Source organism: Zootoca vivipara, chromosome 12, assembly GCF_965207765.1.
Source record: "Zootoca vivipara chromosome 12, rZooViv2.hap1.1, whole genome shotgun sequence".
Taxonomy (NCBI): domain Eukaryota; kingdom Metazoa; phylum Chordata; class Lepidosauria; order Squamata; family Lacertidae; genus Zootoca; species Zootoca vivipara.
The window spans coordinates 20,860,176-20,882,929 of record NC_142595.1 but is presented as its reverse complement, the minus strand read 5'-3'; the positions used below and the strand labels follow the sequence as shown (position 1 = coordinate 20,882,929).

Here is a 22,754-nt window from a genome sequence, read left to right as displayed (position 1 = left end):
TTTTTTAAAACCATAGATTTTTATCCACCCTGCCAATGATAGTCCATAATGGTCAACTTATTATTATGATCAAGTCTCCATTTTGAAAAATAATTGTAAAGGTTGTTTAACACAAAGTGTTAAAACATAACCAGAAAACACAGATATGTTTTAACTAGCCATGTCTTGATCAGAAGATTAAACAACTTATTGATTCCCAAATAAATATTTTTTATTGGATGGAGGAAGGATGTCGATTTGCAAATCTACAAAACCAATAAAATCAGGAGGGGGGAAAAATATTAATCTTCCTGTTCATCGTCATATTCCAGACCCTCTAGGTGGCAGGTTCTGTGGTGGATCCACGCATTCCTCATTTTCAAAACGATCTGCTCCAAGCGGGAGAGGCGCTGCTCAAAGTCTCTCACTGCAATCAGACAGCATGGTTTTTGACTCGGGCAGAACAACTATTGCTTCAACACACGCTCTGTGACAACAGGTAACTCACATCTTATGTGAAGGTTAGGTTCCGGGGGTCCACGTGTCTACACAAATAGGTGTAAAAGCCACAAACTCCCTTGCAAGGTGGAGGGCTGCTAATCCAGCTTTGGGAAGGCAGCACCAGATCCCTTGCTTTGCCTTCCCTGCACAGGTGCTGGTGTATGTGTGTGTGTGGATACATAAATGGAGAGTGGGTTTCCTCCACTCTCCATCAATTTATTGCAAATCTGCAACCACGTAAGTAAAAGAAGTGTCAAATGCGAGTTACCTGTAGTGGCAAGAATGATACAGAAGGCTAAAAAAAACCAGGAAGTATAGCAGGACTCGAAGGAGCGAGGAAGCTTTTTTTCTGTTGAGGGTTGCATTTCCTTGGGGGTAACCTGTGAGTGGAGGTGCACACCAGCAGTGGGGAGGGGCAGAGACAGCAGTGTAGCCGAAGCCTCCCCCCCCCCGCGCAATCCCCCTTTGCAAAATAAACGGCCTAAACGGCCTCGGCCCAGTATACCTGGAGGAGCATCTCCGCCCCCATCGTTCTGCCCGGACACTGAGGTCCAGGGCCGAGGGCCTTCTGACGGTTCCCTCGTTGCAAGAAGCCAAGTGACAGGGAACCAGGCAGAGGGCCTTTTCGGTAGTGGCACCAACCCTCCCACTAGATGTCAAAGAGAAAAACAACTACCAGACTTTTAGAAGGCATCTGAAGGCAGCCCTGTTTAGGGAAGCTTTTAATGTTTAATAGATTATTGTATTTTAATATTCGGTTGAAAGAGGGGCTAGGGAAACCGAGCCAGATGGGTGGGGTGATGATAATAAATATAATAATAATAATAATAATAATAATAATAATAATAATAATAATAATGTTATTACTGTATTATTATTAGTAGTAGTATTATCAAGATGCTCTTGACCAGGCATCCCCAAACTTCGGCCCTCCAGATGTTTTGGACTACAATTCCCATCTTCCCCGACCACTGGTCCTGTTAGCTAGGGATCATGGGAGTTGTAGGTCAAAACATCTGGAGGGCCACAGTTTGGGCATGCCTGCTCTTGACAGTCACACCCTCTACTGCTTGATCAAATCCCATTATTAACCAATCAATAAAAATGAGAGGTCCTCCTGACTTACTTGTGTTAGTGATGGTGTAATCTATCTTTTGCATTCCAAGCAGGATCTCATCCAATGTGATCTTTTTTGGTGATTTAGGGAAATAGCGTGGATTGGTTTGTGTCTCCGCCTCTGTCCCATCATCTTTGGAGGTACAGGCCCTTTCAATATCGTCATCTGCCAGGGGTGGTGTGGGGGAAGCAAAAGGTGGTGTTAGTAACATGATAGTCTCCTTGCTTTGTTGAAATCTCTTGATATGTATCGACAGAGAGCTTGGAATCTATTCAATCATTGTGGGTAATATTTAAGTGGGGTACAAGACTAGCTGAGTAGCTAGTTGTTTATTGCAAGAGGATGTGTGTGCTGTAGCCCAAAGAAAAGCTCTAATGCGTAAAGGACACAGTGATTGGAACATATTCACTGACTCACCGTGGATAATATGTACACTGGTACCTCAGGTTAAGAACTTAATTCGTTCCGGAGGTCCATTCTTAACCTGAAACTGTTCTTAACCTGAGGTACCACTTTAGCTAATGGGGCCTCCCGCTGCTGCCTCGCCACCACCATGCGGTTTCTGTTCTCATCCTGAAGCAAAGTTCTTAGCCCGAGGTACTATTTCTGGGTTAGTGGAGTCTGTAACCTGAAGTGTCTGTAACCTGAGGTATCACTGTACTGGGAGAGAGACGAGACTAGCTGGGTTGCCCTTTTTGTTGCAAGCTGAGAGTGGCATACTACCGTATATATATATATACAGTGTGTGTGTGTGTGTGTGTGTGTGTGTGTGTGTGTGTGTGTGTATGTGTATATGTGTATGTATATATATATATATATATATATATATATATATATATATATATATATACAGTGTACCCTGTATAGTTCTAAGGGGATATTTAATGTACATATTGACACAAGACACTGTGCATTCTAGACTTGGAACAAGTATTGGGCCGGCAGAAGTTGGAAGGTTATACTTTTCTTAAACTGATACAGTGGTACCTCGGTTTATGAAACCAATTGGTTCCGGAAGTCTGTTCATAAACTGAAGCGTTCATAAACTGAAGCGAACCTTCCCATTGAAAGTAATGGAAAGTGAATTAATCCGTTCCAGATGGGTCCGCAGCGTTCGTAAACCGAAAATTCGTAAACCGAGGTGTTCATAAACCGGCGTTCCACTGTAAATATTTTCTTGGTTTTATGCACCAACCTTGACCTTTTGATGGCCGCCGTGTTTTGTCTTGTTCTTGTAATTTTTGTGGTTCTTGTACTTTTTTTGCTTCTTGTTCTTGTACTTTTTTTGCTTCTTGCTCTTGTACTTTTTTTGCTTCTTGCTCTTGTACTTTTTTTGCTTCTTGTTCTCTTTTTCCTTCTAGTTCTTGTACCCTTCGTTGTTCTTGTTCTTGTACTTTTCTTTGTTCTTGTTCTTGTTCTTGCTCTTTTTCTTTTTCTTGTTCTTTCTTTTGCTTTTGCTCTTCCTCTTCATCGTCGTCATCCTCCTCATGCTCCAGTATATAAGCAACTACCAAAACAGCAAGCATGCCTGAATAAGTTGCCCACCTGACCAGGTACGACTGTAAGAAGCTGCCCTCAGTTAAACCACCCCACGTGCATAGAGGGATTTGGAGGGAAAATGCTGCTCCATTATTCAACCCAAAGCATCACTACAAAGCCATGGGTGGCAGAGGGATGGCAGCTGTATTCTCAAATAAGTTTGTAATGTGCAAAAGTGCTATGCTGGCTAAGCAGCTATCTAAGGCAAGAGCTTTATTTTGCATCTTGTTCCACATGACACTTCTGATCCAGCCAACTGGGCTTCTCAGCCACTTCCCACAAGTAAATCATGTGGACACAGTAGGATGGCTACTCCCAGACAGAGTCTGGATGCAGACTATATATTTTAAGTACCCTTCAAGTGCATTCTCCCTCCTTCAAAGAATTATGGGCACTGTAGTTTGTAAATTATGGTGCCCATAATTATCTGATTGCTCTTTAAAGGTATAGCGTGTGCACAGCCAGAGAGAGGAACCCTGCTACTACTGTTCCACAATATCAAAAAATATCAGCCTTGATTCTTCCAAATTTAGAGCAAGCTTCAGTTGCCATCAGCCATTAGCCTGCCTGCTACAGTCAGGCCTCTTTGCACACTTACGAAAACAGATGAGGAGGAGATAAGGTTGTTCCACATACTGTCTCCACCATGTTCTATTACATTTTATTACATTTCTATATGTGCTGGAAGCCGCCCAGAGTGGCTGGGGAAACCCAGCCAGATAGGCAGGGTATAATAATAATAATAATCATCATCATCATCATCATCATGCCAGTTAGACTCTTGCACAGATTGCCTGGAGCAAACTGCTGTTCCAGGATAGGACCTGCAGGGGGGGGGGGAATAGGACCACGGTCAGCTCACAGAGGAGCTGGATTGAGTCAGGCTGAATGCAAGACACCCAGTGGTAGCAAGCTAACCGAGGCTGTGGACACATTTCCAGCTTGCAATGCAAATGGGTGGTTCTTTCTCTAAATTTGGAGAAAAGCTGGTTTGAGGGGAAACGCTTCAAAAAACCGTGTTTCATAAGAAACGATAGGAGAGATTGCAGCTAATGTGACGTGTGCACGCTGCTTCGCAAGCACACTGGATGCAGGGCAAATGGGCTGGATGCTTTAAAGACTTGGATGCTCCCAACTCCACGGGAAACTGTCGGTGCTTAAGGGAGCCATGCTTTGTTCCTCAGGTCCTGGCTCTGACAAAGCTGAGGAACATTCTGCTTTTCCCCAGGCCACAGGGAGGTGTCTTTCTGCACTGCTGAGGGTTCTGAGGACATATTCTGAGGCTTGGTCAGGGCCATCTCCTGGAGGTGAAGGCTTCATTAACTCCTGGGGAACCCCTCTGCTGAAAACCTCCAGTGGGGTGGTAGCTTCTGGAGGTCTTTCAGAGGATGGGCCCTGTGTCCAAGTCTTCCCCAGCCCCCAGGGTTCTGACTTCTGAGCCATGTCACCTGGACAGTCCTGTGTTGCATATGCTCCACAAGGAGCCACTGCAGCTTACTGGGAGGGAGAGAGGTGACTTACTGGGAGGGAGGGAGCACAACGTAAGCGCATTGGTGAAGCCAATCCAGTGCTCCCGCCAGTACGTTTGCAGCTCACTGACCTCACAAGCCTTTTCCCTCTTGGTAAGCTGCAGTGATATCAGTGATGGGGGGGTCCAGGTAAATGCTGTCACCCCACTAACTGCTACTGCCAGTCCCATGGGGCAAACAACTGACATGTGAATGGGGCTGGGCTATCAGAGCGTTCTGGGTTGAGTGTGCCAAAAACACAGGGGTTTCACTTCTACAGCAGTGAGGAAGGGGATAGTTGTTTGTACTTAGGACTTCTCGGTTCTTATTTCTGGGGGCTTCCAGCCGCATAGGTGTGGGGGTAGGTATGGGGTCCGGGACATCATCTTTGCAGCAGCTCCAGGCCATTTTTAGCTCTACCCCATCCTCCTTCGTAGAAACATCCTCCTTTTTCTCTTGGCAGAAAGGAAACCTCCCAGGCCCTCTGGTTCAGAGGCTATTGCCTGGTATCCCTCTTCTGCTGCGTCAATGTTGGCATTCCTCTTCTGAATGGGGATCCGCAGCTTTTACAGCCTAGAGAACAGAGTGGGAGAGGAAAGTGAGAAATGAGGGTTTGCAGTCTTCCTTCCCTATCTGCCCACTTGGAGCCTTTGTAGTATGTAGTGTTTCTAGATATTTACTTCTCTGTTTATTTAGGTTTGTCTCCAGCCCTGGTCCTAATCATCTTAGACCCACTGAAGTTAATGAAGGTGACTAACATTGGTTCGCGTCAGTGGGTCTAGTCTAGTCTAGTCTAGTCTAGTCTAGTCTGAGTACAGCTTAGTTGAATGCAACCCTTAAGAGTTTTTCTATGCTGCTTTGCATCAGGCCATGACATGAGCTCAAAGCAGTTTACATAAAGCAAACATAATAAGATTTACAGAAACCCTTTTGGAAAAAAAAGAGGGGGGAAAGAAAACCCACAGGAAAACAAGGATAATTGGTGAAAAATACTAAAAAAAGACTAGAGGATGAAAAATAAATCTCAACATGGCTTCCAAAAGCTTGTGAAAACAAGGGAGCCTTCAGCATGTGCTGGAAACCCATCAGTGTCTTTAACCATTTTTGCCTCCAAGAGAGGGAAGATCATAACTGCAGAGCCACTACAGAAAAGGCCCTGCCCTGAATGCCCATTTGACAGGCTACATCCTTTGGTGGGACCACAAACAGCCCCCCCTGTTGATTTCAGGGCTTGGGGTGGTTCATGTATTAGGGCAGCATCCTAACTCCTGCTGGGCAGCATCAGAGCTTGACAAAGCAACAGGATTCCAATCATTCCACTCCATTCTATTCGCCTTCTCCATAGTTTCCCCCCACCCACCCATTTCTAGTCAGCATTTCATGGACTCTGGGCATGATCAGTCTTCATTACCCCCGCCCCCCAAGTTTTCCGACCTACACAACAGGGTTTTTCCTAAATATTTTTTTTTTATGTTTTGGCAAACCTTGGAGTTGTCCCAAGCCTGCTGATACATTTCTCTTGCGCGCAGATGGTGCCATTTTGGTTACATGAGGAACTGCACTCACAGCCTGAACATTGGAAATAGAGGGAATTATATTTCTTTCTTTTCCTTTGGAATTATATTTCTAAGCACAGGTGGGAGCAATTTATGGAATTGTATAATATGCAATCAAAATCCCTTTTCCTCAATATCGCCTGCTGGAGTTTTGAAGGTCCCCACAAAGGAAAAGGCAAGCCATTTTAGTTGAAGCATTTAAAATGGTTCTAGTGATAATCTTTTGAAATTAATCCTTTCAGCACTGAGGAGGGTCCCCCCTAGAATAGCTTTGAACAAGTCATAAAGAGCAATAGAACCAGAAATCACTAACAAATCCTAGCTGCACCTCAAGTGTGTGTGTGTGTGTTTGTGTCTCTGTCTCCCCTTCCCTCCCTCGCTTTCTCCAGGAAGAGTTTACAGAATGCTTCAAGTTCATTGTCACAAGAACAACGTCTAGAAAAGAGAAGTATTTTAAGATTTAACAAATTTATTGTCCAGCATCTTATCAAATTGGGAGCACATATGACCTAACATTGATATGCTAGGTCAGGCATCCCCAAACTTCGGCCCTTCAGATGTTTTGGACTACAATTCCCATCTTCCCCGACCATTGGTCCTGTTAGCTAGGGATCATGGGAGGTGTAGGCCAAAACATCTGGAGGGCCGCAGTTTGGGGATGCCTGTGCTGGGTATTCATGTACATCACTTCTTACTGAACTGTGCAACATGATTCTAAGCACATCCAAATAACCTATCGTTTCACATTGCCTGCAATTTCTAGAGGATTCTGTGTTTTCTATATTTCACCCTCCCTCTCCCAGCAGTTCCGCTCATGTCCGGCACTTAGTTAAGAACAGAAATAGGAGTTCCGCTCTTTGGAGAATTTAGTAACAGCAGCTGGTGACAAGTCCTTCTATGCAATTAGGGAGTCTCGTCTCATCTAGGTCTCATACACCAAAAGCAGGTTTCCAGTTCTATTAGTTTATAATCAGACTAAAAATATAACAATTATGGAAATGTTAACAAAATGAAAGAGAAAAGCATCAAACACTTACTCTCATAGAGGACCTCTGGTCATCTAATAGGTGGGCCAACAGAGGGAGGTGTCACAATGAAGGGCATGTCACTGTTACCTTAGCAACCTGGGTCAGCCAGGGGCATTGTTACTCTTAATATGAACACAGGTGCTATAGTTTCTAATTCATTCAGTTCGTTATGCATATTTTTGCTTTCCATTCAGGCAAGATTTGCCCATGTGCCTAGTACACATAGCAGAGTTTGTTTGTGTATATGGGGCTTATGCAGGATGTCACCACAACAGATCCCGCAAATGCCATTTTAAATGTCACTTCTGGCAATGCACATAGGGATTTAGAACAGCCCAAAAGCAGCTGCTGTGCTGTGTTGGCTGGCATCCGTCTGTCTCAGGAGAAAATGGAAGAGTCCGCCTCCAGGGCTGAAGTCAAAACGTTGAAGAGTTACAATGCCTGTTGGGGCTATAGAGACCAATACAGGAGAGATATGTTTTGTTGCAACTGGGGCAGGTGAAGGCGACTGGTTGTGCTGTTGCAGAAGCACCATGGCATTTCTTCTCTCTGCGCTCCTCCCAGCTGTCATTCCTCCTCTGGCCAATGTGGATACAGGACCTGTCTCCAGGCACTGGGATTGCCAGCAAGGGATTCCCACATGTCGGAGTTAATGTTGCCAGCATTCATATCACATATGCAGACTGAAGCCAGCTCCCCATCCAACACACCCTTGGAGATCCTGCAATCCTCCATTCTGTGGACATGACCAAGCATAGACCTTGCTGAGACACAAATGCCAACATACAGGGAATGTGGGCTTTTGGAGAGCACATCTTGGAGATTCTGCCCTGCAATGTGACGCCCAAAATCTTCCTGCCATGCCGCATGTGGAAGATATTGAGGCATTGCTCCTGGCAGGTGTTAGTTGCCCACAAATCTATATGTGTTACTGAAAAAATATAGAAAATGATCTTTCAGTTATGCATCTTGGGGTGAGCTCACCACACTCTTTGGGCAAAAACCCATGTATTTGTGGATTGTGGGTGCATGTATGAATCTACTACCCTTGATGTGACATTTCTGCTGCCATTTCTGCTGGCATCTAAAAAAAATTGATGATCAATCAAATCCTCACTTGGCCATGAAGCCCATTGTCTCTTAGCCTAGTCCAAGAGGTTAATTAATATGCTACACAGGTAGAGGCGAGGGATCTACAGCAGAGCTGCTTGAAGAAAAGTTAGGAAATAAATAAGATCTCAGGAAGAGCAAGAAGCCCTTGTCTTTGTTGCAACCATTTGTGAATAGTCAGGGGAGAACACACTGCTAGTAGGGGCTTGAAACTGCGTACTGTACACTACACACTATGCCTTTAAAGCACATTCGAAACAATACCCCCCTCAAATAATTATGGGCACTGTAGTTTAAGGGTTGCTGGGAACTGTGCATACTTTGAGAGACAAAAGGCATTTTTAATATGCTTTCAAGCTACAGTATAGGCCAGCCACTTATTTCACAGCCGAAACAACTTCATAAGCAGAACGTGGGGCCGAAGAACTGTGTACAGTACACTCGCGAGCTTACGGGCGCGTTTCCCCTGTACACAGAGCCTTCGCGATGTTAGAGGCAAGTCGCTTTCCATTGGTTTACGAGGGAACGCCTTCTACCTTCTGATTGGTGATAACTTCGTCGTTTCGCGCTCTTTAATTGCTGTGGTCGAAGAAGGGCCGAGGTGGAGGGAAATGGGGGCTCTCGCTTCGTTTCTGATTGGGCGCTTGAGACCTCGTTTCCTCCCGGCCTCTGAAGTTAGCGGAGAAGACGCGAGCTGCTTCCGCCCGCGTCGTTCTTTTCTGCGCGTGCGCACTGCAAGGGGGCAAAAGGGATATTTTGATGTTGAGCCGCGCAGGGCGTCTGGGGTCGCGTCCTTTGGGGTTTCGTGGTTCAAGCCAAGCGGGGAAATCGTCTCGTGCCATGGATCTGACGCACCTTCGGAAAGACTACAGGGGGGACGAAGAGGTGAGGGAGCAGCATTAAACCCCAGAACATGTTTCTGCACTAGTTCCGGGGCCGGGGAATGCTGAAAGGCAGAGTGCCTCTGAGCTTGTGCAGAGTGCGCTGCGTTTCTTGGGCCAGCGCTTAGCCTCGCAGTTTGACTTTCGCTCCGAAAAGAATCGTAGCGTAGTAATAAAAGTGTTGTTTCTGAGCATATACAGAATGGCTGAGCATATATAGAGACACTCACTCATCTTAACACAAACAGGTGCTGAAAGTATAAGAGAGTTGTGGAAAAATAAATGCCCACTGTCTATTACATAATGGTCTGAAGGCCTCGCTACCCAGTTTGTATTTGATCTAACCTATTTCATAGACCGGTAGATCTAACATATTTCATATAGGTGACAATTTCAGGTGGATGTCTATGTGGACATCTAAAGGGCTTATGTTAAAATTTGTATACTGATGGTTACTGTACCTACCTGCAGTGTAGTCTATCATTACTGGCATATTATTACCGGTACTTGCTGTTTTTATTTTTTCCTCTTCTCTCTTTTTATTTTTTCAATTTCCTTTCATCTTGCCTTTTCCTTCTTACTAGATTTGCAAGTAAACTAAAAATAGAACTCCTTTACGTTTGAAGCTGTGAACAAGGGGTTAGATCAAATTGAAATTGCATTTAGAATCCCTTTGAAATCACCGGGGCTTACATTAGTCATGGCTTCACATCTAATTTAGACTGGAACCCACCCAAGACATCCAAAACAAATATTAAGAGACGGGGCGGAGAGCTTTTGCTTCAAATTATTAAGCACTATGAGACTGGGTCCATAAGGTTGGGTGGGTGTGTCAACTGATATATGCAGGCAGGTTTGGAGGAAAGGGTCAGGTGATGATTATGGAACCATGAAGGTTGGGAGGAAGATGGAACATTTGGGGAATATCTAAAAGAGGGAATGAGGAATCGAAAGGCTTGGTGAATTTACAAGAACAGAATAAGTGAGGGAGAAGCAGTAGGATATGACACCCTGACCACATTTTGGAAATGAGAAGTGATAGGTGTGTGACTGAAAGGGGAGAACAACTGGCATCAAACAGTGCGGCCACCTGCTAAAAATGTGGGTGTTTTTTGTTGCCATCCCAGGCCTTTGAGGAGAAACATCTGACCTCCCTTAACCCTATTAAGCAGTTCTCTGTATGGTTTGAAGAAGCTATGAAGTGCCCATCTATTGGGGAAGTCAACGCCATGTGCTTGGCCACCTGTACTAGGTAGGAATCATTGCCTGATGGCATGTATTCTTGTTGCTTTATGGGTTTGGGGGACCCGGGGCCAAAGTAGAGAAGAGATATTTGCCCTTCTACGAGCTGTGTTTATCCCTTCCCAGAGATGGACGACCTTCTGCTCGGATGCTGCTTTTGAAAGGGTTTAGCCAGGAAGGCTTTCGCTTCTTCACTAACCATGAGAGCCGGAAAGGAAGAGAGCTGGTGAGTGCTACTTCTACAAAAAGATTATCGGAGAAAAGTTGAACCTTTGTAAACTGGCACCTCGGATTTACTTCTATGGGGCTGACACTTTGAATCCAGGCTTCTTCTTTTTTTTAAGTGAAACAGCAACATTTAGGATATCTACATTTTGTGACCAATATCAATTATGCAAAGTAAGGAAAGTTGCAAATATTTGCCTATTCTGCTTCCATTTTGCTGTGGGAACATACATAAGCACCTATGCAAGCTACTGAGGCGGAACTGGAAGTCTCATAGAAGCGATTTATGGCGTCTCAGTTTTTGCCAGCTCAGCAACAGGTGACCCTGAGCTAAACTGGGCCAGCCAAAGGGTTATGAGTAAAAAAACCCACCCTCTTCCTTCTGCAAATAGACAATTCAAGCAGCAAGGAGCAGAGAGAGAGAGAGAGAGGCTGACTGAAAAAAAAAGTACAACAAAAAACTCTTCAGTCTAAAAACCTCCTTCCAGATCATCCTTGCCTTCTAGCTTTGGGAATCCAGGTTTCTCTGTGTAGACACCATATGTTTAAAGCACTCCCCACCCCACCCCCAAGGAATGCAGGGAACACTACCTCTCACACAGTTACAATTCCCCACAAACTACAGTTCCCATGATTCTTTGTGGGAAGTCACATGCTTTGAATCTGATATGTACACAGCCTTAGTCAGAGGACACGGCAACTTTCTTTATACTGTTGCTTTTCTCACCATTTGCAGGATTCAAACCCATTTGCTTCGATGGTCTTCTACTGGGAGCCCCTCAATCGCCAGGTAAACTCTCTTCTCTGCCTCTACTGAAAAGAAGTTCTGTAGTCAAACTGGAAACCTCTGTAATACATGGGATGGGTGACACGGTGAGAGGAGCTTCAGGGAACTTTTGTCATGGCTGCTCGTTTTCATTTTCCCAGTTGCTGCTTATATGCTCTGAGTCTTACTGTATGTAACAGATGGACTTGAACAGATGATCTTGCTTTAGCTGGAGGCTCTTCCTCTCTGGCCTGTTCTGTGGAAGATGCTGAACTCTGATCTCAAGTATGGAAGGGATTGAAATATCGGTACTTGAGTTTGCTTCAGCTCTTCTTGTATCTAGTGAAAATGAAACAATCCCTTTGGAGCAGCTCGGAGGGAGTACTGTAGTTATCCTCTCTGGTTTGTAGCAAGTCTGAATTTTGGAACCCAAAACTGCTGTTCATTGCGGTGTGTCTTGTTCTTTCAGCCACCTCCTCCCTACTGTCTTTCAGCTCCCTTTCCCTGCTCAGAGAGCCCCCAACATGAGCAGGCCGCCTTAAAACGTGGCCATGGGAAAGACTCCCATAGAGACTAGAAGTCGTGCTTTCCCTCTCTGTGGCCATCTCTCTATGCCATAGAGAGGCCATAGAGTCTGTGGGGTGTGAGTTTGCTATTCCTCCTCCCTCAAGATCTAATGATAGACAGTTGTTCCCACCACTGCAAGGCAAGAAGCGACATGCTAGATGGAACAACGCCATGGGCCACAGGCATCCAGAGGTGTAGGGTGGGAGAAAAGAACCTTTAATTCATCATATTTGGTTTCATGGACAATAGACAAAACAATGACAGGGAATAGGAAAGTTTGGAATGAGCCTGTTTTTTACTTGGCAATTTGATGGGTTTAAGAAGTAAGAGGGAATGTTTGCCTATGCAAGATTAAGTAGGTTGGGGAAATCCCAGCTTGTGGAAAGAGAAGAGACTTTTTTTGAGCAGTGCTTCACACAGAAAACGAGCAAATCAGAAGAGTTGGAATTGTCCAATTAAGTTTTAAAAATTAAGTTTTCCATCTCCACCCCTCTTCTCTTTTCTCAGTTAATCCCACCATATTGGAGAGGAGCTTGGGGTAACTGTGATTTGAACTACACAGCAAAGCCCCCTTACTAGCACATCCTCACTCTGGTCTTGTGCTTCACATGCTTTGAACTGAATTGCTTTCAGGTACGGATTGAGGGCCCTGTAGAGAAGCTTTCTGAGCAGGAGTCGGAGAAGTACTTCTATACACGTCCAAAGAGCAGCCAGATCGGGGCTGTAGTGAGTCATCAGAGCACTGTGATTGCGGACAGAGAGGTGAGGAGCTGCCCTTTCTTGAACCTGCATTGGGGGTGGGGAAACAGTGTTGAAATATCCCTTTTCATGATAAGCTGGAGAGCCTGGGTGTACATTGCCAGATGCGGTAACAAAAATAATAACCTGTAAATGGGTATCAAAACTTAACATAGAAGGTTCTCAAGGTGGTCTGCTCGTCATCAGGGATATTGAAGAGCAATTTCAAACATGGTTCTGCTCAAAAGTTGAAAGCTCCTCCACAACATAGGCATCTTGTAGTACAGGGGTGGGGAATGTCTGGCCCCTGGGCTTCATCATTTGACTTGCCTGGCCATTTCAGCTGATATGATTTCATATGATGTTGGATAATGGTAGGGCTCGGCCAAAAGGCTCTCTGATGGCAGTGTCTCTATACCCACTGTGCAAAGCACTGTGCAAAGCACTGTGCAAGTCGTGCTTTTTAAGAGCAGCTTCCAAAGACCCCTGCAGTCAAGAAAGTACAGGCGATTGACAAAGGGGCAGCTCAGACTTGGTGTGGGAGATGCCAATGTGTCCCACCGGGCTAGGCAGGCTCCCCAACTCTGCTACAGTATATATCCAGTGTGTATTGACTTCTTGTAGTTGAGCTTGAGTTCTTAACAGCCATTTTAAACACAAATAACTTTGTCTATAATAGGTATAGGTATAGGTGTTTGGGTTCCTTTTTTTGTTTGGGAGTGTGTCTGAGCATCACCAGCCTTTCTTCCGTGAAATGGGGTTTTTTTGGTGGCCATGGCAGTTCCTAAGCTTTCCATCTGTGTCCCTGGGGCCCAAAATGTTGTGGCTTCCTGGTATATATCATTACAGTTTACCTTGCAGATCATTCGACTGGAAGGTGGGATATAAAACCTTTAAATAAATTAATAGGCTAGCCCTAACACCACCCATTATCCACTGAGCTTGTCCCTTGGCATCCGCTCCCTCCAGTTCTCATCAAACTACATGCTCGTTACCCATCCTTACAAAGTGCAGATTATCTGCAAGCCTCTCTACATCCCCAAATCAGCTAGCAGATTGGAGTTGTTACCAAGCTCCCAGGTGAAAAGCTTTTGGTGAAAAGCTTCACAGCCCTTTTCCTCTTTTTGTTAGTATTTAAGGAAGAAAAATGCAGAGCTGGAAGAGGTATACCGAGAGGCTAAGGTGCCTAAGCCAGCATATTGGTGAGTCAGGCCTCGGTGTGTATTGTGGCCGTTTGGTTTTCTGTATGTTGTCTCTCCCCCCCCCCCCCCGATTGTGATGAGCCATAGATCCATGAAGTTGGTTTCAGAAACTTGTGGTCTTTTTTACCGTGGTGGATTGGGCTGGTTGGGATAAACTCAAGCCAAAGGAAGTTAAGGAAGTAGGTTGTGCCAAACACCACAGCAGGGAGCAGGCATCCCCAAACTGCGGCCCTCCAGATGTTTTGGCGTACAACTCCCATGATCCCTAGCTAACAGAACCAGTGGTCGGGGAAGATGGGAATTGTAGTCCAAAACATCTGGAGGGCTGAAGTTTGGGGGTGCCTGGATTAGAGAGTGCTCACTGGAAGGACAGATCCTGAAGCTGAGGCTCCAATACTTTGGCCACCTCATGAGAAGAGAAGACTCCCTGGAAAAGATCCTGATGTTGGGAAAGATGGAGGGCACAATGAGAAGGGGACGACAGAGGATAAAATGGTTGGACAGTGTTCTTGAAGCCACCAACATGAGTCTGACCAAATTGCGGGAGGCAGTGGAAGACAGGAGTGCCTGGCATGCTCTGGTCCATGGGGTCATGAAGAGTCGAACACGACTGAACGACTAAACAACAACAACAACAAGCCTCTTGATCAGGCACCCACAAACTTTGGCCCTCCAGATGTTTTGGACTGCAATTCCCATCTTCCCCGACCACTGGTCCTGTTAGCTAGAGATTGGCCAAAACATCTGGAGGGCCGCAGTTTGGGGATGCCTGCTCTTGATTTATTTCCGCACCCCCTCAGGTTTGTTTACATAGCTCACACAGCCCTATTACCAATTGGTGAGTTAGTGCTTTGTTGTTTTAGGGCTCTTTCTTTCAGTCTCTTTATCTCTCTCTCTCTCTTTTATCCCCTCCAGGGGAGGCTACATCTTGAAGCCAAAAGTCATAGAGTTCTGGCAGGGCCAGACAAACCGTTTGCATGACCGCATTGTTTTCCGGTACCTCCAAGACAGCAGTGCACCCTTGAAACCTATGACCCACAGAGGAGAGGCCAACTGGATCTACGAGAGGCTGTCTCCTTGAGAAGCTTGTAGAGTTCACCCTCTCTCTTTTTTAAGTGCCAAATTACTTGTTCCCCCACTTGCCTCTCAGACAGAGCACCCAAAGAACCGCTGGACAAAGTCATAGACTGGGGAGACCTGGAATTGAAAACCTTGCAGTGCTGTTCAAGCAGCTGCTAACTCTCAGCCTAGCCTACCTTACAAGGTACTGGTGAGGATAAAGTGGTGGTAATCTCTGTGTAAACCATTGGAAGAAAGGCAGGTTGAAGCAGCCTAAACATTATTGCGGAGAAGGGCAGTGCAAACTTGTAGCATGGGCTTCTTCCTACACACAAAGCACAATCCCAACCATTCTGTTTTAATTTTGAAATTGTTCTTTTTTATTTTTGGGCCCACTAGCAGCACTGGCTCCTACAATCCCTGAGATTAGTGTCCTTGATTATTTTGTGTGTTTGTCCATTCCACCAGCAATCTTGCTCTTGCATATGCACTAAGCATTCTAGGACTGGTCATTCTTGAGAGCATGTCACATTAAGGAAGCACAAATCTCTGTCTCTCAAACTGCATGTTCTACTTGAACTGTGCAAGCATTCATTCAGGTCTAGAGAAGGACCTGAGCCAGCAAGTCACTGTTTCAGGATGTTGCTTATTTGACTAGCAATCTCATGAGATCTGGACAACAGATGCATAAGAAGCAGGGAAATAAGTTGGCATACATATATCCTCAAGCATGGTCTGCACTTTATTTAGCATCAGTAATTTTCCTTGTAATTGGGTTGCAACCTGGGCAAGGCCCTTATGGATCTCTGAGCCCTGTTAAAAGGTACCTGCCTAATAATAATAATAAATAATAATAATAATAATTTTATTATTTATATCCCGCCCATCTGGCTGGGTTGCTCCAGCCACTCAGGGCAACTTCCAGCACATATAAAAACATAATAAAACATCGAACAGTAAAAACTTCCCAATACAGGGCTGCCTTCAGATGTCTTCTAAAAATTAATCTCCTTTTCCCCATCTCATATATTTAGGCCCTGGAGGTAACAATATTTATGTTCAGGGTGTGACTGCGCTACAGATTTTTAAACTATTCACACATTTAGCTTACATTTCTCCCAAAGCATAAAACTTTAGGGATTTTCAATCCCCTAAAGCTATACTTTCCAGAGTTTTGGGGTGCTGGTGGGAGATCATTATTATTATTATTATTAATTACCTGCCCTTCAGACTAAGGTCGCAGGGCAAGTTACAACATTAGAACACGATATTAAAAGCAGTTTAAAACAACTTCTTGACTTTTTCAGACGGTCTTAATGCTGTGGCAAGCATATACAGTGGTGCCTCGACTTACAAATTTAATCCGTTCCGAAGGCACCTTTCGTATGTTGAAAAATTCATAAGTCGAAAAGCGCCATTGGAAACGCGATTTCCCATAGGAATGCATTGGAAATGGAAAAATTCGTAAGTCGAAGCAACCCCATCTAAAAATTCGTAAGTCAAAAAAACCCTATCTAAAACCACCACGGTTTCCGTTCGGATGTTGAGAAATTCATAAGCATGCGGCCATTTGCCCCATTTGTAAGTCAAAAAATTTGGTTGTCGAGTCGTTCATAAGTCGAGGTAGCACTGTATATATATGTGTGGTTCCGCATTAGAATGGAGCAGATAGGCTTAGTTCAGTTTCTATAAACTCACTATATCAGGCATGATTAGAAGAGGCTTGTGCTCTGTGTTGAAGAGGACCCAGATTCTGAAACCAACAAAAAAGAACATTGGGAGGTCTGTTAAATGGGCAACCAAGGTGGAGTTGGAAGAGACCTCCCAGGTCATTCAGTCCAGGTCATTCATTCAGTGCAGAAAATGCAGTTAAACAACATTGGCACACACATGTAGATTCTGGTGCAAGGACTGGGAGTGGTGGAAGGGGGATAGACCAGCACATATTAGGTGCTTGTAAAATTACAACCAAGGGTGTGCAAGGACTATAAGTTCAGGAGCTTAAAGGGGTGGGGCTGTGGTAGCACATATACTTTGCATGCAGATTCTAGATTCAGTCCGGCTGAAATTGCAGAGAGCTGCTGTCAGTCAATGTGGACAGTACTGAGCAAGATAGGCTAATGATCTAACTTTGTATAAGGCAGTTTCCTATGTCCCCACGAACTAGAAAGGCTTAATGGCGGGGGAAGACAGGTAGATGTTCTGTTTTCCCTTTTTGTTTCTGATTTCACCACCCATTTTCTGACCTTCAATCTATAAAAGCTAGGAACTCTTTAAAACAAAAAAGGCCTGAGATACTTGGGATGTGGAAATCTGGCCTGGATAACCGATTCCATGCTTACCTGGCACAGTCCCTGGGACAATCAAAGAGTTTGGATCCAAAGTTGATCTTCCGTTTATTTAAAGAGGGAGGTGATTCCCACCAAGCTTTTGCAACTGCAGCCCTTCCACGTCACTTGCCAGGCCTCCCTAATCCATAGCAGATGGGTGTATGGTGGGAAAGAGGCAGGGAATCCCTGTTTCAGTAACATTAATTTTGAGGAACTCCTGTTCCTGCCTTGAGATGTTATCTCCCAGTGTGACAACTTACATGCGCTTTGTGGTTCTTCCGTAGACAAAACTGGAAGTGCAACAGTAAATACATTAGTCACTGATCCTAATGGGTCAGAGATGTGCTTTGTGTGTGTGTGTGTGTGTGTGTGTCTTGTGTGTGTGGTGCTCTGTTAATGTTCTTTGTAAAGGTATTAAAAGTACTGGATAGTGTCCTGATAATTCCTGTTGTTGCTCTGTCTGGGCAGTCAGGCGTCTTAAGTGCTGCTGTGTAACAACTTTTGAGTCTGTGCCTATGTACATTTGGACAGTAAAAGTTCAGCCTAGTGAATGATAGTTGAAGGTGAATGTGGATTAATATTAACTTCTGTCCTGATTCCCCACCCCGCAAAAAAAGTGTGTCTTCTTTCCTGCCTCCAGAAGTGCTCTGGTGGGGGACATGTCATGCTCCTTCTGGGGTAGTTTGCCTATCTTTGGTCCCCACCCGGCCCTCATCTCTCACCTGTGGCTCCAATAATAATAATAATAATAATAATAATAATAATAATTTATTATTTGTACCCCACCGATCTGGCTGGGTTTCCCCAGCCACTCTGGGCGGCTTCCAGCAAAGATTATAATACATTAAAATGTCAGCGTGCAGCAGTGGCCACATCCTGGGAAATGGCGTTGGCTGGCTGGCCGGCTAAACAAGGTGAGGGTAGCCATTGGGTCTCAAGCCGTTGCTGAGTTAGTGAGGGGCAGAAGTGTCTCATCAACCTGTAAAGTTAGTCCATCTAAGAGAAGGAAAACTGATCCTAAACCGATACTCATTCATGAGAAAGACTTCAGGTGTAAACACAGAGGGAAAATCTGTACCCGTTGCCTCGCAGTACATCTTTAGGAGAAGAAAAAGCGCTAAGGAGTAAATGCTTCACATATCGGAAGTTGGTGAAAATCATATGCCAAAAAATAACCCTGGGCCAAAAGTAAGCAATTAATCTTGGCAACTTTAAAAACTTCTCCAAAGAAACTCTTAAGAGTTTGGATTTGGATTTGATATCCCGCTTTATCACTACCCGAAGGAGTCCCAAAGCGGCTAACATTCTCCTTTCCCTTCCTCCCCCACAACAAACACTCTGTGAGGTGAGTGAGGCTGAGAGACTTCAGAGAAGTGTGACTAGCCCAAGGTCACCCAGCAGCTGCATGTGGAGGAGCGGAGGCGCGAACCTGGTTCCCCAGATTAGGAGTCTACCGCTCTTAACCACTACACCACACTGGCTCTTTTACCAGAGCGCTGGTAAAAGAGGTTTGGATTCAGCTGACGAATGCCTGAAAGGAGGGAATTCCAAAGGGAAACCCCTGTGAGTGTTTGTGCCCTTATTACATAAGGCACAGCGGGTGAAAAGTGGAAATACTGGATTTCTCTTCTGGTTTTACCTTGTCATCCACCCCCCCCCCAAAAGCATGCTGTTCTTCTACATTCCACCAGAGGGAGTTAGCATGGGCTTTTCTCTGGTGTGTAGCCCAAGTCAAGTATCGGTTTGCTCTCTGTTCATTCTTGGGTTGCGTCCCAGTGAAACTGCATCCCTGATAACCTTTTGCCCTCTCTCAGCTCCGGCACATATTTGCCTTTTCAGTCATTGCTCCTTCGCTTGCTAATCGACCGCTAAGATCTCCCAGAACAGTTCACGTTTAATGATGGGATTCCCTAAAGCCTGGGAGAGGGCCCTCCCCCCACTTTGCCTCTGGAAACACCCCTTTCTGGAATGCTCCTGAACTTTCACTTTCCTTGTTTTAGCCTGAGGCTTCACGTTGTCACTGGAGATCAGAAGCATATCCTGAACCATGCAAAGCAATAAGCAAGAGCACAGTGCCCCTGATCATGTGTGAAACCCATGCACACAGACACACACAGATTGCTTGTGCATTTGTGAATTTGGGAAGAGGTTCCAAGTTGAAAAATGTGGGTTCCAGTAAAACTGAGCCTTAGTGCATCGAGTTTTAGAAACTTGGGATATTTTATTACTAAAAAGTGACGTGACGTCTTGAAGAGAACCGATGTAGAGTTGTGCTTAACATTGTTAACTATGGCCTGGAGAACCGGGATTCAAATCCCCATACAGCCTTGAATCTCAGCCAGTCACCATTTCTCGGGCCTTTACAAGGTTGCTGTAAAGATAACATTGGGAGAGAGGGGAGAACCATTGAGGTCTTTGCAGGAAAGGTGGGATAGGCCATTCTGCATATTTCTGGCAGAGGATTGTGTCGCATCTATTGGCTCATTTATTTAGGTGTGAATCATACTGAACTACATGAAGTTTGCTCTTGAGTAAACCTACAAGGGACACTGATGTGTATGTCTTGCTTTCTCCTTCCTGAAAAAATGTAGTGCCTGGATCCCTCACCCCGGTTAAATATGTTATAAATAGGTGCGCACTTTGTGAACAGAGCTGTAGCCAAAGTCAGTAGGTTCTGAAGTACATTGCTAATGAGATACTTGAGCCCTATAGAATCCAATTAAATCGCAAAGGGGTAGCGATGTGATGCTCGAATCTGTGCTGGGTTTGATTGTAGGAGACTCCACATCAGATTGCTGCTGAGCCAGACTACCTTGGGCCTAACCTCTACCTCCTAGGGTTGAGCTGAGGGCATAATGAGGTGAACACCATAAAAAATACCTGGTACACTGTAAAAATGTGCCACAAAGATGATTATCCTTTGCCCTTGGGCATTCGAGGAGGCCTCTTAATTTTGCTTCCTGCTCAGCTGGGACCCTGGAGCAGAACTGCAGGACTCTTGGCCTCTCCTTCAATCTACACAGTGAGATATTTGCAAAGAGGAAATGCTGGGCCTCTTAATATCAGAGGAGAGGGACGGGAAGCTGGTAGTTTAATTCTCCACCAGGATTTGCATCTCATGCCTGCATTCAAACAGGGCTGTTAAGCCTTGTGACTATATACCTTGGTTTTGGTTTGGGAGCATCTGCTAGTGGTTCAGAGCCAGGAAGAAAGGAGCTTTCTCTGCTGCTTCTGGAAGACAAGCAATAGCAAGGGTGTCTCTCCCCAGACACCGAATACAAACTGCATAAGAAACAGGTGGAGTAACAAACGTATTGGTTCTGTACTGCAAGGTCATCCTTTGAGTGAGCACCCAAGTAGGCCCATTTGCCAGGCAAGACAGCATCATGCTGTGAGGGCAAGAGGGACACACACATTTTCAGTGTTCCTTGTGTGCAATAGCATGATGCAGACCACAACGCACACAAATGCCTGGTTATTAAACCCTAGTCTGTACATGCACACAGTGGTGCAGAAGAGAGAGAATGGGCTGAAAACACTTTGGATTGCAGGTAGGTGACCGTCCCTCTGTTAAAACTTCCTTCAAACAGAAATCCACCAGAGCAGACAAAGGGCTGGATTTGTCTTCCTGCTCTGCTGACTTTCTGTTTGCAGGGTTGTATTTTCACTTGTTAGGATTTCTCCCTGAGATATGTACAGTTCTAGAAAGGATGGGTGCGTGTGTCTCAGCACAAGGTGAGTGCCTTTCACTTCCAGGTGGCCACTTAAAGAGATTTGGGGCTAGAAGAGTTTATCAGTCAGAGTTGTGCCTTGTACCCCTGATGCTGCCATTCCTGTTGTTGGGAGAGCATCAGGGATCATTCATTTAGTAACCGAATGGTTAATTCTGTTTACTATTAGCCAGCCAACCAAGAGGGTATTGGTTGGGGAGGTGTTGCCTAGCAACCAGTCCAGAATAGCATGATATTTGCTGAGGTAACTCCTACTCTGATTGGCTGTGGAGGTCTGAGGGAGTTTTCCTTATATGTTCGTTATGTTAGCTATAAACAAGGGCTGTAAATAAGACAAAAACCTCTCTGTTCGTTTCTCCTCATATTTTTTGTGCCCCTAACACAAAGAGGAAATAAAGGTAGATGGAGGGGATTGAAGATGCATCTGGACGCAACTGAATAAACCCTTTTGTAGCCTCTAAAGCAGGAATAGCTTCATAAAGAACCTGTTTGAAACACACACACACAGAGTTGGGTGGGGTCATCTTTGAAACTAAACAGAAATAAAATGGGGACATTTCAGTGTAAAGAAAGGCTATATTGTATGGACGTGTTCTGTATTGAATTCTCAGACGTACAACCCTGCCCAAATCTGCCCAAAGGGGATTGTATTTCCTGCACTTGCCACTGTCCTTAGAATCTATTACCAAAACAGAACACAGTAAGTTCTTTTGTCCCAGGATGAATTGACCTACTGCACTCTTGATAGCATTGGGAGATCAAGGTTTAAGGATGAGCTGACCATGGAAACAACTCCTCTCTCACCCCTGCCATTGGGTGTGCTGCTGTGATGTCACAGAATAATCACAAATTAATTAAAGAGAAAGCTATATCATAGAATGGTGGGAAACAGTCCGGCCACTTTAAATAATATGAAAGATCAGTGGGAGAAAGAAGACAAAGGGGAGCTAGGGGGCAGCGGGAATTCCTAAGGATAGATAGATCTGGGGGCTGATGATATGAAAGGTGGTCAGGGAGAGAAGGCAGCTAACATATTGGCTCAAAATAGGTAGTCAAACCCTAGCTGTAGGTTCTTAATCATGTAAAATCAGCCCTTCCCTTAAATCGCATAACATTGTTTCTTATGTTATGATCACAACACTGTCTTGGCCTGTGTTTGCATGCAACTACTTACTAGGGAGAGGGGACACAGGTGGTGCTGTGGGTTAAACCAGAGCCCAGAGCTTGCCGATCAGAAGGTCGGCGGTTCGAATCCCCGCGACGGGGTAAGCTCCCGTTGCTCGGTCCCAGCTCCTGCCAACCTAGCAGTTCGAAAGCACGCCAAAGTGCAAGTAGATAAAATAGGTACCGCTCCGGTGGGAAGATAAATGGCATTTCTGTGTGCTGCTCTGGTTCACCAGAAGCGGCTTTGTCATGCTAGCCACATGACCTGGAAGCTGTACACCGGCTCCCTCAGCCAATAACACAAGATGAGCGCCGCAACCCCAGAGTCGTTCACGACTGGACCTAATGGTCAGGGGTGCCTTTACCTTTACTTACTAGAGAGACACTCTGTGTATGCTCAGAGACAATCTCATCACTATAATTACCGTAACTACAATTCTCAGTGTGGTTTAACAGTCAATCCCTCTTAACAGGGAACTCTGGGAAGTGTAGATCTGGAAGGGGATTAAGG

General features: G+C 45.1%; 2 protein-coding genes across 2 annotated transcripts; one reads left to right on the top strand and one right to left on the bottom strand.

The window, feature by feature from the left end:
- Positions 1 to 3: 3 nt before the first annotated feature.
- On the bottom strand, positions 4 to 5,153 carry LOC148683817 (uncharacterized). The gene is made up of 4 exons (XM_088655325.1): positions 4,953 to 5,153; positions 2,793 to 3,104; positions 1,607 to 1,762; positions 4 to 406 (listed from the first exon to the last, which is right to left on the bottom strand). Exons 1-4 carry the CDS (start codon positions 5,050 to 5,052, stop codon positions 282 to 284), a joined length of 693 nt encoding a protein of 230 aa, XP_088511451.1. The 5' UTR covers positions 5,053 to 5,153; the 3' UTR covers positions 4 to 281.
- Positions 5,154 to 9,045: 3,892 nt separating this feature from the next.
- On the top strand, positions 9,046 to 17,904 carry PNPO (pyridoxamine 5'-phosphate oxidase). Its single transcript, XM_035137046.3, has 7 exons — positions 9,046 to 9,223; positions 10,347 to 10,471; positions 10,588 to 10,687; positions 11,423 to 11,476; positions 12,653 to 12,781; positions 13,889 to 13,959; positions 14,875 to 17,904. Exons 1-7 carry the CDS (start codon positions 9,098 to 9,100, stop codon positions 15,038 to 15,040), a joined length of 771 nt encoding a protein of 256 aa, XP_034992937.3. The 5' UTR covers positions 9,046 to 9,097; the 3' UTR covers positions 15,041 to 17,904.
- Positions 17,905 to 22,754: the final 4,850 nt, after the last annotated feature.

Coding starts and splice junctions, on each gene's coding strand:
- LOC148683817 (XM_088655325.1), bottom strand. CDS start 5,052: ATGGCCTGGAGCTGCTGCAAAGATGATGTCCCGGACCCCATACCTACC. Junction 1,763..2,792: donor GCGGCCATCAAAAGGTCAAG/GTTGGTGCATAA, acceptor CACCCCTGGCAG/ATGACGATATTGAAAGGGCC. Junction 407..1,606: donor TTACACCATCACTAACACAA/GTAAGTCAGGAG, acceptor GTCTGATTGCAG/TGAGAGACTTTGAGCAGCGC.
- PNPO (XM_035137046.3), top strand. CDS start 9,098: ATGTTGAGCCGCGCAGGGCGTCTGGGGTCGCGTCCTTTGGGGTTTCGT. Junction 10,472..10,587: donor TGCTTGGCCACCTGTACTAG/GTAGGAATCATT, acceptor ATCCCTTCCCAG/AGATGGACGACCTTCTGCTC. Junction 10,688..11,422: donor GCCGGAAAGGAAGAGAGCTG/GTGAGTGCTACT, acceptor CACCATTTGCAG/GATTCAAACCCATTTGCTTC.